We start from the raw sequence: 17,581 nt of genomic DNA on the forward strand, positions 1-17,581 counted from the left end.
TAGCGGGGGTAGGCGTGGCTTAGTAGTTGACCCCCGCTCCGTGATGTATGGCGGCACTGGATGACCTCGACCACGAGGCAAACACTGGGGAATTGGTGGGGTCGGCTACTCAGCGACAAACAGCGTTGTAGGGGAGAAATCCACTACAGCACCTACAGTGATTTACTTGCCTATATATATATATATATATATATATATACAAACTGGATAATTTCGTAATTAAGATGATTTGTAACCAGGTGAGAAGGTTGGGTCAGCTTACCCTCTGACCTGACTACCGACTGCTGGGGTGCTTTTTGAAGATTAGTAGGGGTCATTACCTAATACCTGACCATTGTGGACTTGATCTCACTCTCCTCTGTATACGGTGTATATATATATATATATATATATATATATATATATATATATATATATATATATATATATATATATATATATATATATATATATATATATATATATATATATACCTTGTTTTGTACTTCTCCTTAGTCTGTACTCACCCCTGAAGATGTGAATTACACGAAAGCGCTTGGGAACTTCGGATTTTCTTCTTTCCTTGTGGTTGTGTATATATATATATATATATATATATATATATATATATATATATATATATATATATATATATTGTACACAATACATGTTCCTAAACACTTTACTTTCACTGCACATCTTACAAGACAATTTTTACCATAAGAAAGTGTCAGTAATTTTTACATTATAAGTAAAATATTCATTAATATATGCAATGTACATTTTGTTAGGAACATTCTGTGCAAATATTACTACAGTACAGTAATAGATAACTCCTCTATCATCATATATTAGTTCCCAAGTGTAATTAAGTGACAATTACCGTCAAATATAATTACCCAAATGTAACTGAATGGAAGGTAAATTAAGCTGGAGGTTAATGGAATAATTTCGTTGAACCACTTGAACCGACCCGGAAACTCTGATCAGTATCAGTCGAGCTGCACCATGGCGAGACTCCCTGTCATCTGGTGCCTGGTTGTGGTGCTGGTGGTGAGTGTAGTGCTGGTGTAGTGTGGTATAGTGTAATGCTGGTGTGGGTGTAGGGTGTGGTATGGTGCTGGTGTAGAGTGTGGTGATGGTGGTGAGTAGTGTTTGGCGTAATGTGTGGTGCTGGTGTGGTGTGGTGCTGGTGTAGTGTGTGGTGCTGGTGGTGGGTGTAGTGCCACTGGTGAGTGTAGTGTGGTGTAGTGCTGGTGGCGAGTGTACTGTGGTGTAATGCTGGTGGTGGCTGTAGTGTGTGGTGCTGGTGGTGAGTGTAGTGCTGGTGTAGAATGTGGTGTGGTGGTGAGTGTAGTGCTGGTGTAGAATGTGGTGTGGTGGTGAGTGTAGTGCTGGTGTAGAATGTGGTGTGGTGGTGAGTGTGGTGCTGGTGGTGGGTGTGGTGCTGGTGTAGTGCCAGGAGTGTAGTGCTGGTGGTGAGTGTAGTGTGGTGTAGTGCTGGTGGTGATTGTAGTGTGTAGGTGGTGTAGTGCTGGTGGTGAGTGTAGTGTGGTGCTGGTGGTGTGGTGTGGTGCTGGTGGTGTGTGTGTGTGCTGCTGGTGAGTGTAGTGGTGGTGTGGTGCTGGGTGTAGTGTGGTGGAGTGCTGTTGGTGGGTGTAGTGCCACTGGTGAGTGTAGAGTGTAGTGCGGTGTAGTGCTTGTGGTAGGTTTAGTATGGTGTAGTGCTAGTAATGAGTGAAGTGGTGAGTGTGGTGGGGGGTCATGCAACTCATTAAATTAAGGTGTGGTTGTTGTGTTGGCGACAGTTTCTACATCTTAAACAAATTCACGCCTAGGTGGCCCTTAGGCCGGTCAACCTGTTTTATATATATATATATATATATATATATATATATATATATATATATATATATATATATATATATATATATATATATATATATATATATATATATATATATATATATATATATATATATATATATATATATATATATATATATATAGTATATATATATATATATATATATATATATATATATATATATATATATATATATATATATATATATATATATATATATATATATATATATATATATATATATATATATATATATATATATATATATATATATATATATATATATCAGGTTGACCTTGAGATATATGTAAATGGAAGACAGTGTATAAAAATCTCATTCTTTTAGGTGACTTACAAATAATAACTAATTCATGGTTCTCTACCAGACAAGGAGGATGTGTGTGTTCTCGGCTGCTGCTGCCAACACTACCTATGACCTTCCAGGTTCACCACTAACGGTGCCACCGTCTGGACCATCTTCCGACATCTTTGGATTTGTGGCGGCTGACCAACCTAACTTCCTGTTTGTGCCGGTGTTTTGGGACAAAGAGGTTAAACACGAGGTTCTTCGAGATAATCAAATCAGGTTTGAGGCTCCAAGGAATGACAAAGTGCAGGTTGCAGCCACAGTGAGCAATCAGGTCAAGCTTAAAGCCCTAGAGAATGACCAGATCAAGTTAGGGGCCATAGAGGAAAATCAGGTCATGTTTGAGGGCCAGGAGGGACATGACACAGTAGATGTTGCGATAGTGCCAGAAGGTGAGTTACAGCTGCTGTTGTTGGCTCACATCCCGACGAAGGGAGAGCCAGGCATGCTGACCGAAGGAAATTTGGGTGGTCGTAGATCCTTGGCCACGAGGGAGCAACACGACGTTCTCCCTCGTTCCCCAACACATTCTTCCTCTGCCTCCTCCTTCGAGTACGTCTTCTTGAAGTCTTCCTCATTTGACTATATTATTTTTAATGAAACAGACCACACCATTAACTGGTATGGTTAGAGGATTGGAATGAGCCAAGAGGTGGAAAAAATAAAATAAATTCATAGAACAATTATGTGTGTGTGTGTAGACACACACAAAACACATACAAATAAATAATAATGGGAAAATCGTCTCACAAATAATTAATCGGGAACTTATAATAGAAATTGGAAAAACTTATCAGAAAATGGGAAATGTTATCATCATAGAAAATGGGAGATTTTTTCATCATATAAAAAGTGAAATTTCTCATCATACAAATTTGGAAATTTTCTCACCACAGAAAATTTAATATTTTCTCAATATAGAAAATGGAAAATTTTCCTCTGAGACTAAGCAGCTGGTGTCCAATCTTTATTAATTACAGAAACAAACATACATTCATAATTACCCTTTATAAGTATTATAATCAGAACATTTCCTTAATGGGAGACTTGACAATGCACAGCAAGTGCAATACAGTATCACTTTTTTTATATACACTCAAATATTCACTTAAACTGATTGACAAATACAAAGTACAGTAGTAAAGAAATCATATTAAGTATTACTTCTTTACTACTGGCAGTAACAATTGACCCCAAAAAGATGCTTCATGGAATTATATTCTTAAGTTACTGAAACTACAACAGAGCACCTTAACTGCTATCATATAATAAATTAAAGTTTTCATAAAGGTGTTATCAATATGCCCTGAATTTTTATATACCGGTATTAGTGCACAAACCCCAAATGTTGGTAATCACAAACCTCAGCTATTATCCCATACACAACACAGATCCTGGAAAAAGTATCAAGAGATAATTTAATGATTACAATGGAATGGAATGACTTAAGGTATCACAAAACTTTGACAGAGTTTTGTTTATTTTGATGTACACACTAAAAAAAACAAAAAAACACTATGAATCAATATGACACCATGGACGATGGATAGGCAAATCAACAGCACATATTGCACATTACAATGTTAAGAGTCAATGATCTGCACTATGAAGGCAGTGGAGTGAACTTCAACACCATTCCTCCTTGCAGAGGCACACTCAGGTGTACACCCAAGTACAGTATTGTAAAATCTGGACTGGTGAAATGGCGAATACAAAAACCCTGTAATTTATTATTTCAAGTACATGTTTGTGCAATATTTACTTTTTTATTATTTCTCCCAAATTATCACAAATTTAATTTCACTGTGTGCAAAAGTTATCCTATATGCTGGGTTCTGCATGGATGCAACCCCTGTGCATAATGAGAGTTTATTGCAGTTTGTTCAGAAATTCAACTTTATGAGAAGAAATGTTTAAGAATAAAGAATGCTTGAACTACTGACAGGTAAGCTGGTAGTATTATCACCCCCAGAGTTGCAACCCAGCCTGCTAGCTAAGAAGATGCTTGTAAGTCTTGCATATGTCAAGTTCCCACTCTAAAAGTGAGTTAGTGATACGAAGGGCAGCCAGCCTTAAAACTTGCTTAAAATTTGCCTGATGGCATACAGGACATCATGCACTCAAGTAATCACATCTAACAAAAGAAATCAAGGAATATTTACTGTAAGATGGAACATCTCCATTTATCACAATGTCTTTTCAAATGTACAGTAAGACATATATTGTAGTAGATTGATAATTTAATCAATATTTAAGATAAAAGAGGTTCTTATAACAGTTGCTGCTTTAGGCTGGCATTCTCTTTTTTCACTTGATTCAGATCAGTCTTAAGTTGTGTCAAATTCTCCTCCACTTTTTTGCTCTTCTCAAGATCAACCTGGAAAAAATCGAGAAGGGTTTTGGAGTTTACCCACAGTAATAACTACACCTGTACATACCCTGGAATAAAACTAATAACCCAATAATGGTTTCCATATACTTGAGCATAGTTTTAGTTTTTATGATAAAATTTTTATGCAAAAAAAGTAGAGCAACTACTGTATACAGATTGGGAATCCTTTATCCAAAATGCTTGGGGCTGAAAGGGTCTCGGATTTGGTATATTTTTAGATTTTGGAACACCTACACCTGTATAATGCAGTAGCTCACCCAGCAGGGATGGGGCCCAAGTCTATTCATAAAATTCTTTTATATTTCATTTAAAGTATATATATGGATGCATATAGTGTGTGTGTGTTTATATATGCAATACCTGTACAGTATATAAATATATATATATGTTGGGCTCAAAGACCGAAAACGACCAATGGTTTTCTTTTTGTAAACAGGATATTAACACATCTTCATCATCCATCAGCACTAACATTGGTCGATATTCATATTAATATTCTTCCCATCTCTTTTGGATGAGAATTCATTCGAATCAAACTGTTCCATTGTCAGATGCACTCTGTGAGTTGAACAGAGGGTTAGCATAGTGACCTGACATCCAGGAAGGGTGCAACAGGCTCTGTGCCCTTTACTGCGAGTGTATAATGAACTGGTTATCATCACATGTTTCCTTCGAGGTTAAGGGAACTCTGGAAGGTGTAGTGGAGTCAGCACTCTGACTCCCACACAGCTTCACAATGTCAATCTTCATTCCCAGAAATATGGTTTTCTTGGGTGCCTTGGCCTTCCCAGACATTTTCAAAGTTAAACTGCTCACTTCAGTCAGAAAAACAGAGCAATAGTACTTGTCACAAAAATAGAGCAACCGATAATGTAAAAACAATGATAGCGATCAACAGGGCTCACATCATGTTCATAACAGAGGCAAAGCACTTTACAGTCACCAAAACAGAGTGCAATGATGTTCCTACTATCAAATGAATTACAAGGTAATATTGAGGAGGCATTATCCCAGTCAATGCAATGCTTGTTATCCCTCAAATGAACAAACAGAACATTGGATTCCTGGCCTGTCCTAACACTATATTTATGTTGTTTAAGTCTAGTTACAAGATCTTTATCTGTCTGGCCTAAGTAAAACATATTACATTCCTTGCAAGGAACTTTATAAATGCAACCAATTGTGTTGTTGGGGGAGTTCTTGATTAACATTTGTTTAACAGTGCATGAGTTTTTAAATGCCACATTGACGTTCCAGGTTTTTAGTTGTAAAGGAATGTGTGAGAAATTTTTGTGAAATGGTAATATTAAGATATTCTTATGGTCATGGGTAATTCAATTGATAGTAGGAACATCATAAAATCTAGTCTCATTAAACATACTGAAGCATTCAACATGAATTTGAGTAATGGCATGTACAAACTGGACAATTTTGTAATTAAGAAGATTTGTAACCAGGTGAGAAGGTTGGGTCACCTTACCCTCTGACCTGACTACCGACCATTGCGGTGCTATTTAAAGATTAGTAGGGTCATTACCTAATCCTTGACCATTGTGGACCTGATCTCACCCTCCTCTGTAAATATACACCTTGTTTTGTACTTCTCTTTAGTCTGTACTCAACCCCTGAAGATGTGAATTACATGAAAGCGCTTGGGAACTTCGTGTTTTCTTCTTTCCTTGTGGTTATCAGCATATACCTAGATCACGTGCACCTACAGTGATTTACTTGCATATATATATATATATATATATATATATATATATATATATATATATATATATATATATATATATATATATATATATATATATATATATATATATATATATATATATATATATATATATATATATATATATATATATATATATATATATATATATATATATATATATATATATATATATATATATATATATATATATATATATATATATATATATATATATATATATATATATATATATATATACAGTATATATATCCACACACAATACAGGTAAAAGAAATAATTGTCCTTAGGGCTAACACAAAGGGAATATACATTTCTTTGTATGCAAGTAAAAATGGACACACCCCCCCCCCAGGACCTACTGTACATTTAACTACTCTTTTCACAACTCTATGGAGAATATTCAACTACATGTACAAAATACAGTAAAATAAAACATTTTATAAATAATATTACCAACATCCTTCATACTTTGTTAAACAAAGAAATAGTTGATTGATGATAGCTGAAAATTTATTAGAAACATCTCAAAGCTATTACACTTACCTGTTCTCTTAAATCAGCTATTTCTCTCTGCACAGTCCCAGTATCACGTACAATATCCACCAGTTCACCACAGCCTTCGTGCACAGCTGCCACTGCTCGGTAAACTTGACGCACGCGTTCGTTGTTAGCCGCCTCCTGCAAATATAAACAAGTTTTGTATCTATATTTATACAGGAAATATATTCTACCTAATGAATCGTGCAGGTTCAAATTCATTACTACACTGAGTACTAAATTACTTTTTAACAGACTTCTGTGTTGATAGTATTCGTTAATAAACAGTGGTCTATATACTGTACAAGATACAGTATACCAAATGAATATTCTGTTTACCATGTTAATTTACCATATCATACCAGTATTTTTTTTTAATTTCCAGAAAGTGAAATCAGTTAGATGAGTTGGCAGAAAAGTTACTTGGTACAGTATGCTAATGGTCTCAAAACCCAGAAGAAAGTTACGAAAATCAGATTGTTTGCCCATCTACCTTTATATGTATAAATCAGTGACTGTTGTATGGACATTTGCAGTGCACAGCTACAGTTTTGGCCACAGTAGTCAGCTTCTCCCCTCCCCCCAAAAGAACCCCCCACATTAAAACTACATCTATTTTTCTGCGACTTTTGTTACGTTTAACTAAAATAAATAAGATAAGGAGTTGAAATTTGGTTTGCTCTTGTAACTGGCCCCCAAGATTGCTCACAAACATATAAATAGGGGTTGGTCCCCACCCACCTAAAAGTGGGTCCCCCTGTGCACCACCACATTTTTAACAGAAAGCTCAAATTTAGTAAGCTTATTTTTGTTTTTGCATCTTCAATGCAAAATAGCATTAGTGCGATCTGGCAGCTATGTGGACTGCACTCCAAGGTCACCACACCAGTCTCCCATCTGTATTTAAAGGACCCAGGATATAACGTTCACCCAAGTTTTTCACGCATTTTCTTGCGGCTTGTGCCGATTTCTCATACATCAGTGATTTTATTTATTCACAAGTGTTGTTAGAATTCTGAACCATGCCTCGTGTTGATGGCGAGGGTGTGGGGGGGGTGGGAAAACATAAAACGTGCAAGGAGATTGCACCACGTGGTGATAGTGTAGTGCCTCCTGATGCCTCTCCCGAGCAAAATATTAATTTTGTCACAACTTTTCTTCTATATTTCTTTTTCCTTAACATGTACACTTTATCAGAGAATAAGGTTCATATTGCACTTACATGAAATAACATGATTACATATATAAAACTGTTTGTAGGTAATTTATTTACAATGCTAATGCAACAAATTCAACCTTTTTATCTCAAATCGATTAAATTTTGTACAATAAAAGTTAACTTTACTTCAAAAACAAACCCATGCAACACTGGGTACCTCAGCCTGTCTAATATATACAGCACAGTGAGGATGTTTGTTATATAGAGCTACAGTTTTGAAGGCAGCGCCAAAATTTAGCATGAAGATGCACGAGAATGATGTCCGGGTGTTGTGGCAGCACACATTCTGGTTAACTTTACTTAGTCAAAAAGAAACCCAGGCAAAGACAGGTACTCCAGCTAGTAGTTAGGAAACAATTCTTGTAATTCAATTATGAAAGTTCCTAACAAAAGCCAATTCAAGTATGGCATATAATGTGCCTAACCACATTATTTTTTAACCCATCCAGCTAAAAAGTTACATTTTCTAGAGCCAAATGAGCAAAGATTTAGCTGGATATAATAGTAAATTTGTTCTATGAAGTCAATAGTACCTGTAGTAATAATAAACTAGTATAACATTGTTTTTAAATCCTAAAAGCCTGTCCTGGTATACACGGTGACTGCTATTAAAATTAACACAGGCAGACTCCCTTCACCCATACTGTTATAATAATGGGCATGTTCCTTCTATGATACGCCCTTTACACAACAAGGTCCCAAAGTTTTGTCTTGTTAATCACTGTTGCTTCATATAACCAAACATCACTCATCAGCAGTATGTCCATTCCTAAAAATCAGTTCCAAATATGCTGTCTGCTCCCTATAATAATAATAATAATAATGAGGTACCTTATAAGCAGTTCCTTCAACCACTGTGAAGGTTCGCTCCAGTTTTCCAGATAAAATGTTGATTTCTTTTTGTATGGTTCTAGTGTCTGCAAGCACACGGTCAATTTCTTGTTTTTGCTTACGAACCTTGGCACTAATATCAATTATTCTCTTGGTATACACAGATCTGGAAAAACTCAAGAATCAACAAGGCACAGAATAAAGATTACTTCATAACAATGTTTTGTTTTTTTAATTACATATCAATCTTATCACCATGTACACCATCACTACTTTCATGGTTATGTTCTCCTGTTCTGTAAAAGAATAGACTAACAGATATCCTCCTCTGGATGGTAAAGTACAGTACTTTCACCTACTGCGCATCTCCTGCAGCCTCTTGTATACAGCAGGCCCATCAAATTCGCGGGGGCTACCGTAGGCTCTCAAAATGGCCGCAAATCGCCAAACCCGTGAATAACATTTGTTGACCAAGGGGGGCAATCAAGTATTGCCCTTACTGACTTCAAAATTTCTTTGCCATAGGATTAAACTCGTACCTTTTTAAGTTTTAAAATCCTATGTCATGTCCTTACACTCTTCCCTTGAGAATTAAATATCTTTTCCCAAAATATATCTACCAACTCCAGACTTTTACTTAGTCATTCATATTCACCAATTTAACTACACACAATAAATGTCCTAAATACTTTCAGATTTTGTATCACCCAAGTTGCTCCTTACTGTATTTATAATGTGACTATGAATTAGATCTTAGATGTAGTGGTCTAAACTGCCACACTATTCTGTTGCTCACACTTATAACAAGCAGGTTTGATTAAGATTTCATTTTTGGCTATCATTCCAAAGGCAATGCAGCTTGAAAATATTGTACTATGTAATACTATGTGTATAGTATGTAATGAGTGTAAGGGCACTGAACACTAAAGCCCAATAAGGTATGAGTTCAATCCCAAGGCAAAGTAATTTTAAGGATAATAAGGGCAATACTTGATTGCCATTGCATCTCACTATATGCTGGAATACAGTACAGTACAGTACAGTACCTATTTATATCCTTATTCATCTTCTCAACTTGACCTTTGAGTTGTGCTAAGGCAGTTTCCTTCCTGGATGCATCTTGGACCATTGCCTTCATCTTATCTCGTAGCTCCGACATTTCAGCTAAAATCTCTTCTTTATTTACCTGTAACAAAAGCATCACCTCTTAAATAAATTTTAGCTAAATACAGTACAGAATATGATGATAAGCTTACTAACAGATATAAGGTTAAAAGAAAACTGACTCATAAACCCAGAATATAGTCCCAAATAATCAATCTTATTACCATATCACATTACAAATGAGATGGTTTAAAATAAGTCAATGAAAGTTGCCTTAGGATTAAGTTACACATTAGGGTTCTGGTGTGTTGTTTACCAAAATACAATCTTTCGTTTGCTGAGTTCTTAAATAAAGAGATTGTTAATTTATAATGTACCTTCTTGTTGGATGCTTCAAGAGTCAGCTGAGACAGTTGTTCTTCTAGCGGTTTTTTATGGGCTTGCCACTGTTGCTGAAGGCGCACCATTTTCTCTTCACTGTTCTTCAGTGCACCCTTAAATAAAAGTATATGGCCAGTTAATAATTTGTTAAAAGATAAAAGCAAAAAAAAAAAATTCAAAAATAATTATTTTTATAATAATTTCAGTAGCAATATAATACTCCCTTCCCTCATTTTACAAATGTGTTGTACAAGTATTCTGATAAAAGCTTGAACAAAGGAAATAACATTTTACATGGTAAAAGTGGGGTTGTGTTCCAGAATAAAAATACTGTGTGAGTGATCATCAAGAGCAACACATTTTCTAATTTATTTTTTACATTATATATGCAAACACCCAAATCATTTTTAGTTTCAAAACTCACCTGTAACCTTTGAATATTTGCTGCTGATTCTGGCAAAAGACTGGATGTTCTCTGTTTCATTTTGAGTTCTGTCACAGTCTCCTCCTTCAACCGCTCTTCTTTTATAAGATCATCAGTAAGCTGAAGAATACATGATAAAACACAGTACAATAAAAGTTAGTGCAGTAGTGCCGTATTCACCACAATTTGAACACTGCACAATTGGCATCTCAGGACACATTTTTTTAAAACTAAAGTTTCATATATATATATATATATATATATATATATATATATATATATATATATATATATATATATATATATATATATATATATATATATATATATATATATATATATATATATATATATATATATATATATACTTTAGTTTTAAAAAATGTGTCTGTTTTAATTATAGCAGAACTACCTATATATATATATATATATATATATATATATATATATATATATATATATATATATATATATATATATATATATATATATATATATATATATATATATATATATATATATATATATATATATATATATATATATATATACAGGTAGTTCTGCTATAACGCGATAATTGTGTTCTTGTAAAATATCGTGTTATAGAAAATCGCGTAATAGAAATAACAGGGCTTATGGAGAAAATAGGGTTAGGTGCAGATTACTCGAAATCGAAAAAATTTAGTAGTTAGCCTAACACAAAGGATAGCACAGTCTAAATAAATGTTACATTCATATCTAATAATGAAATCATACAGTAAATTTAACACTTTACCTTGAAAAAATATGAATGTAACTTGATGGGGGAGAAGGGTGATTTTGAGGTTGATAACATCAAGCTTCTCTTCAAGTGTTATATCCTTTCTTTTACGATAATCACCGGGAATTCTATCATCAGAATGCTTTTTGGAGATATTCTTCTTTACCATATTCACAGTTAATACCACAAAATTGGAGAAATAGTAAGCAAAAATCGCGTTATAGCAAACAAGCGTTCGCGTTATACAAATATTGTTCCGAATTCATAAATCGCGTTAGAGCAAATTCGCGTTATCAAAACACGCATTATAGCAGAACTCACTGTATATAGATATATATATATATTTCATGTAGATACACAATGAAAACGTGGATAAGATAAATCTTGATAAAATCACACGGGAAAAGGGAAACAACAGAGCACCTCAGCTTTCGTCTTTATTCAAGACATGCTCCGTTGTTTCCCTTTTCCCGTGTGATTTTATCAAGATATATATATATATATATACTGTGTATGTATATATATATATATATATATATATATATATATATATATATATATATATATATATATATATTTTGTAGCGTACTGTACTGTACAATTTTGTAAAATTAAAATGCAGTTGTGGCAGGTTTCACTCTCCAGAATGGGAGAAGTTTCAGCCTATGTAGAGAGTTTAAATTTGTTTTGGCCATCACCATCCAATGTTTTCAGATTCAACACCTTCCACCCAAATGTCAGGCACCATGGTTCAGTTGCTGTATTTTGCTTCATTTCAAGTGAAAAATAAATATTCAACAAGAATTACTTAATTAAATAAATGCAGAAAAAATTAAATTGAAAGAAGACAGTAAAGTGCAGAAAGTAAACCTAAATAAGCTTAAGAGAAGCATAAATCTTGAAGAAAAACTTTGTGGTTTAGTGTTTTGAAAAAGGAAAATGCCGGAGCAATACTACACATAACTTTAACTTCACAACTTCTATAATTCTCTGAAATAAAGTCAAAATTAAAACTTCTATTGAAACAATCAATGCAAAAGCTCTCAATAAATGCATATGATCATGTAGCAATTGGTCAAGTACTTAGCAACTGGACACCTATCCTCCAATCTCTCTCTATTTTGCAATTTAACATCACAAATCTTTTATTTATTGGATATATTTTATAAGAAAATTGTAGGCTTGTGAATAAACAGGAATTTTTTTCACATGCAGCTTGGTCACTTCTCCCATGGGGACATATTGGGGGTACACACATGATTATTGAAAATTAGGTTTTCTGATAACGTATACAAAATTTTCAGAAATATCTTAAAATATTTTCAACAGAATAAGTGAAATACTATACATGTAATGAAGGACATGGAGGTTACTGAGGAAGAGTGCCACTCGTTGCAATGTAGAGCAAGACTATACGGCCCAGCCAAGTCATATGGTTTTAATTTGGCAGTGACGTACCAACAATAAGACTACAGTACTGTACCTATCCACAATTTGAGATGTTTTGCTTTCACAGGGTTTGATTTCTGATAAAGTTTTATCTGGAAAAGAAATGCTGAACATGTCCATTTAACATTTCATTCTTTCTACTCACATTGAATCAAACTCTGGGAACAGTCAAAACATCTGAGTCAACCTTTTGCCACTGCTTCACGTGGCAATCCTGTGAGCCATGAAAACTAAAACATCACAGTGTACAGTACAGGTATATGTATTTTATTTTTTGCTAAGTTCAGACTAAATGTGGGTTACAGTGTTAAAATGTGTTCTGAAATGATGGAATTTGTGTTGAAGTTAGAAAAAGTGCAGTCCCAATGAAATGCCAGTATATAAAAAGATAAAAAGGATTTGATATTGTACAACAATTCACGGTCTCACTCTTGTGATATGTCAAGATTATACTATACACAAGAAGAAGTAACATAAAAACTCAGGCACACAATTTTGGGGGTACTGTATAACTTTCAGAACATTTCCTTTGAAATCCTTTACTGTAATGTAATATAATATATTGATAAAATGATTTTATCTTCTATTTTCAGTGACCAGAAGAATAATTTATTAAAAACTTCGTTTTAAAGCCAAACTTGCTTAAGAAATTAAAAATAAGAAAAGCTTAAGGGAAGGTTCACATTGGGCCTATGTGTCTTCTCAATATCTGTTGCAACAGTGGCCTATGTCATAGGCCACTGTTGCAACAGATATTGAGAAGACACATCTTTTAATGTGTAAGCTTACCTTAGCCAGTGCATCTACAGCATCCTGAATTCCCTGTGTACATTCTTCAGTTTTGTTTGTGACATTGCCAATTTCAGTCTGAAGCCGAGATAACTGTTCTTCCCGCTTCAACCTAATTTGCTCTTCTGTGGTTACACCAGCTTCTGGTGCTGACACATCTGTTCCCAGATTTACCTCCCTTTCAGATTCCTGAAATAATTAAAAGATTACATAAGTACTTATTCTGAAATAAAAATCTGACATTCTAAGTTGATAAAATTATTAATGTAGCATGTTCACCTAAGCAGTTCAAAGCAAATAGCATGGCAAGACTGACCAGTCTAATATATAAGTTCATATAATAATTAAATTACAATACAAGGACTGGAATAACTACTAATTTAAAAAAACCTATAGAAATCACATTTGTAGAAATTGTATAATGTACTATATTATATTTAAGCAAATGTTATATCATCTTACTTTAATATCAATCATGTGTTGGGCAGTTTCAAAAGAGGAAAGAGGAGACCATCCAGACAATGGCACATCAAGAGGGTTCAGCTGCACATCTTCAGTAACCAGAGGTTCTAGCGTGTGAGCCTCTGATTTTCCCTGAAATTTCATATATCATAAATATTCTGTAATGACTGAAATACGGGCTACTATATTGACAATATCATCATTAATATTAAAATCTCAAGATTGTACATAAGATATTTTAGTAATTCTAATTAATTATAACATTGTGTTGGATGCTAGTCACATTTAGTACTGTATGTAGATATGTCAAAACAAGATTTCTGTATTTATTAACATGTTTATGCCAACTTCCTGAAACCCTCTGTAATATTACTTTCTTGTACAGATAAATATACAATTCCTTGCAGCATTTCTCGTATTTTTCCTTTCTTAAACTATACATCTATTTTTACTAAAACTGAATTCAACAAATACATTCCATGATTATGTCTGAGATTAATCTATTATGAAACCTTATTATACCTAGAACTGCAGCTCAGCATTAAAATTAATGAAAAAAAAACAATCATTTTATACCTCCTCTTCAGTATTTTTAGGAAGAATTTGGTCTCTTTGAAGTTGAATGGCATGCGAGTTAAGGAGTGTTGCTATCAAATATTCGTAGCCAACCATCTTAGTTATCCTTCTTGAATAATTCTCATAGTAGGTTCTTAATCCTGCAAAATACAATTAAAATGTTAAGAATAATTTACCAACCTGACCCTGGCAAATTAACCATTTCGGCGTGATCGCCACACCATATGCGGTAAACAATGCCAGTGAGATCGCCACACCAAGGGCCGTATTCACAGTCGTCATGCCTGATGGTGAGTCCTGCCAATGGGCCCCATACGCTTGTGTGAGACGAGGTCATTCAAGAAAGTGCTTCGGACAATACAATGGCTCGGGATCCCAATGAACCAGGCAGGGCTACTGACATTTCCAAATTGACTGGATGGCAAAAAGTCACCACAACCCAGGCACTGAGTATCCCAACACTAAAAATAATTCACATCATATGGCCAAACAAACATAAAAGTGTAAAGAGGATATCTATGGGATATAGAAATTATTTTTGTGTGGTGTTTGTGAGATGTTTTGAATGTTATATTTTATGGTGTTGACCACACTGGGATAACTGATGGTTGAAGTACAGCAAGTCAGCTAACACAATAATATACAGCATGAAGGCATAGAAAATATGAATAGCCATGAATGGAATGTACTGCTCTCTTTTAAACAGTGTAGTGCTCTTGTTAGCCTTATTCAAGAGAATGGCAAAGTTGTACAGTACAAGAAAAGGCACATTTTCATCCATCCTATAATATGGCCTTACCTTTTAGCAAGTGGCTACTTAGACAAGAATTCCAAACCTAACCTAATCACATTCTTTCTGTAGCCTCATCAGCATTTCACAATTTTTTTTTTTTTTGTAAATGATTAAATGTTTTAAAACGTTAATATTATTACATTCTGCTTTACTTCATTTCTGTTACTCATCCTTGAATATATAGTATATAGTGGCGCGGTGTTGTTTATGCATGGCTGCACGCTCACAATCAGCCGGGAATATTTAACACTTGTAGATAACTAACAATCTTTGAATGTACTGTATATGGAAACAAAATGTTCTTTCACCAATAAACTTATTTTCTATCAGTTATGAATAAATTTTATCTCAATATATCAAAATTTGGAGGGTGAAAAACATTTTTTATATTCATCTACTGGGACTGCCTTCGGGTCTGTGGCATCTCTGATGACCTCACCTGATGCTGATCCCGATTATATCATGAATGAGTTATAATATGAGTGCAAGAGGCAGGGGTCAGGGGGAGTGTTACTGCCACAGTAGGATAAACTAGAAGAGAGAGAGAGGGATAGAGAGAGAAAGGGAGACAGAAGAGAGACAGAGGGAGTGTTTACAATGAACTTTGTCGAGGTGTTAAATGTGAAACAGATGGCCCTCGCCTCGGGGCTAAGTAACTCGCTCCCTGTGGGGTTCAGAAGATAGTTTCTAGCCGTCCAGTGAGTTAACAAGTCAGGAAGCTAATAAGTCCTATATTAGACCCGAAACACAAAAGTTCTTATATGGTTTAACAACCCACTCTACTCAAATATATCATATGTAGTTGTTAATAGTGAAAGAATGTACGAGTGAATTAATTATCTCATATGTAACATATGTAATTTGTACTTTCCAGGTTTTGACCGAATAAAGAACAATCGAGTCCTATTTGCAAGGGTCTCATTATCCCACAGTCGCTCAACGGGAGGTTACAGTCAAAACAGAGAACAATGTAAACTTAGTAATCTCCTCTCACGGTAATGTAAAAAATAAATAAATAAAAATAAAAGAGATGATTACCGATAAACATTGAGCTCCATTTCTTACACACATATAACCAAGAAGAAACAATGCCTGGCTTGTAGTTCACCAGATGGCCATGAAGCAGCATCAGGGTAGATGATACCTCAGCTGACAAATAAAGTGAGTGATACGTTCCATATGCCGAGTTGGTGGGATAATTAATATCGTTAATGAGAGTTTGTTTACATGGCAAATAAGGAAGTTGTCTGAATGCAGATTACTGTAGATTGGGATAGTGCAAATAGAGGCTTACTGTACCCTATTGCACACATTCCACTAATTATGTTTAAATTCTTTCAATCATTGAGTTCACTGAAAATTCTTATAAAATTTTTTGAAACATTTTGTGGAATTTTAAGACAATTTGTGGATTTTTTTTCTAAGGAATCAGATTTTATAATAAGAGTCTACTGGAAAATTTGCATCGATTTATGAGAGCTTGTCTGGAATGGAACCCTCTTCATAAATTAGGTTCTGCCTACATCAATTCAAATTCAAATATGCATTATAAAGAATTACATTAAAAAGTTATTGATAATAAAGTAGCACTAAATTTACCATATGTAGATGAGAACAAAATTCTATTTTTTGGGGGATACCTGTTACTAGTGGTGTTAAACAAGTATTTACTCAAGTAACATACCTGGAGATACTTTTGATGGACTCTCTACTGATGAGTAAGGTTTAGACATAAACTGTCGTGTGTGGTAAGTGCCATGGTTTGTCACAGAGGCCCGAGTAGCATAACTGCGAGCGACATGTCTACAGTGGGCAGGTATCCAGGACTGGGTGAGTGATGCACATAGTTTCCTTCTTGCTTCTTGATGAATAAGTGCAGCCTTGTCTGTAATAAGATACAGTATATAAATCTA

At 34.5% G+C, this 17,581-nt stretch overlaps 2 protein-coding genes across 2 annotated transcripts; one reads left to right on the top strand and one right to left on the bottom strand.

The window, feature by feature from the left end:
• Nucleotides 1–986: 986 nt before the first annotated feature.
• LOC121873640 lies at nucleotides 987–2,926 on the top strand. Its single transcript, XM_042377289.1, has 2 exons — nucleotides 987–1,032; nucleotides 2,233–2,926. The coding sequence occupies exons 1-2, from the start codon at nucleotides 988–990 to the stop codon at nucleotides 2,842–2,844; spliced, it is 657 nt and encodes a 218-aa protein (XP_042233223.1). The 5' UTR covers nucleotide 987; the 3' UTR covers nucleotides 2,845–2,926.
• Nucleotides 2,927–3,204: 278 nt separating this feature from the next.
• On the bottom strand, nucleotides 3,205–17,547 carry LOC121873639 (coiled-coil domain-containing protein 22 homolog). Its single transcript, XM_042377288.1, has 10 exons — nucleotides 17,353–17,547; nucleotides 14,876–15,015; nucleotides 14,300–14,431; nucleotides 13,838–14,026; nucleotides 10,840–10,959; nucleotides 10,412–10,528; nucleotides 9,977–10,116; nucleotides 8,931–9,096; nucleotides 6,887–7,021; nucleotides 3,205–4,590 (listed from the first exon to the last, which is right to left on the bottom strand). Exons 1-10 carry the CDS (start codon nucleotides 17,399–17,401, stop codon nucleotides 4,483–4,485), a joined length of 1,296 nt encoding a protein of 431 aa, XP_042233222.1. The 5' UTR covers nucleotides 17,402–17,547; the 3' UTR covers nucleotides 3,205–4,482.
• Nucleotides 17,548–17,581: the final 34 nt, after the last annotated feature.

Source organism: Homarus americanus, unplaced genomic scaffold, assembly GCF_018991925.1.
Source record: "Homarus americanus isolate GMGI-L3 unplaced genomic scaffold, GMGI_Hamer_2.0 scaffold590, whole genome shotgun sequence".
Classification (NCBI taxonomy): domain Eukaryota; kingdom Metazoa; phylum Arthropoda; class Malacostraca; order Decapoda; family Nephropidae; genus Homarus; species Homarus americanus.

Excerpts from the sequence above, each read along its gene's own strand:
- LOC121873640 (XM_042377289.1), top strand. The coding sequence starts at position 988 with ATGGCGAGACTCCCTGTCATCTGGTGCCTGGTTGTGGTGCTGGTG. Across the intron at positions 1,033-2,232 it reads GCCTGGTTGTGGTGCTGGTG|ACAAGGAGGATGTGTGTGTT; the intron begins GTGAGTGTAGTG and ends GTTCTCTACCAG.
- LOC121873639 (XM_042377288.1), bottom strand. The coding sequence starts at position 17,401 with ATGTCTAAACCTTACTCATCAGTAGAGAGTCCATCAAAAGTATCTCCA. Across the intron at positions 14,432-14,875 it reads CTAAAAATACTGAAGAGGAG|GGAAAATCAGAGGCTCACAC; the intron begins GTATAAAATGAT and ends ATGAAATTTCAG. Across the intron at positions 4,591-6,886 it reads TAGCTGATTTAAGAGAACAG|GTTGATCTTGAGAAGAGCAA; the intron begins GTAAGTGTAATA and ends GATTTTTTCCAG.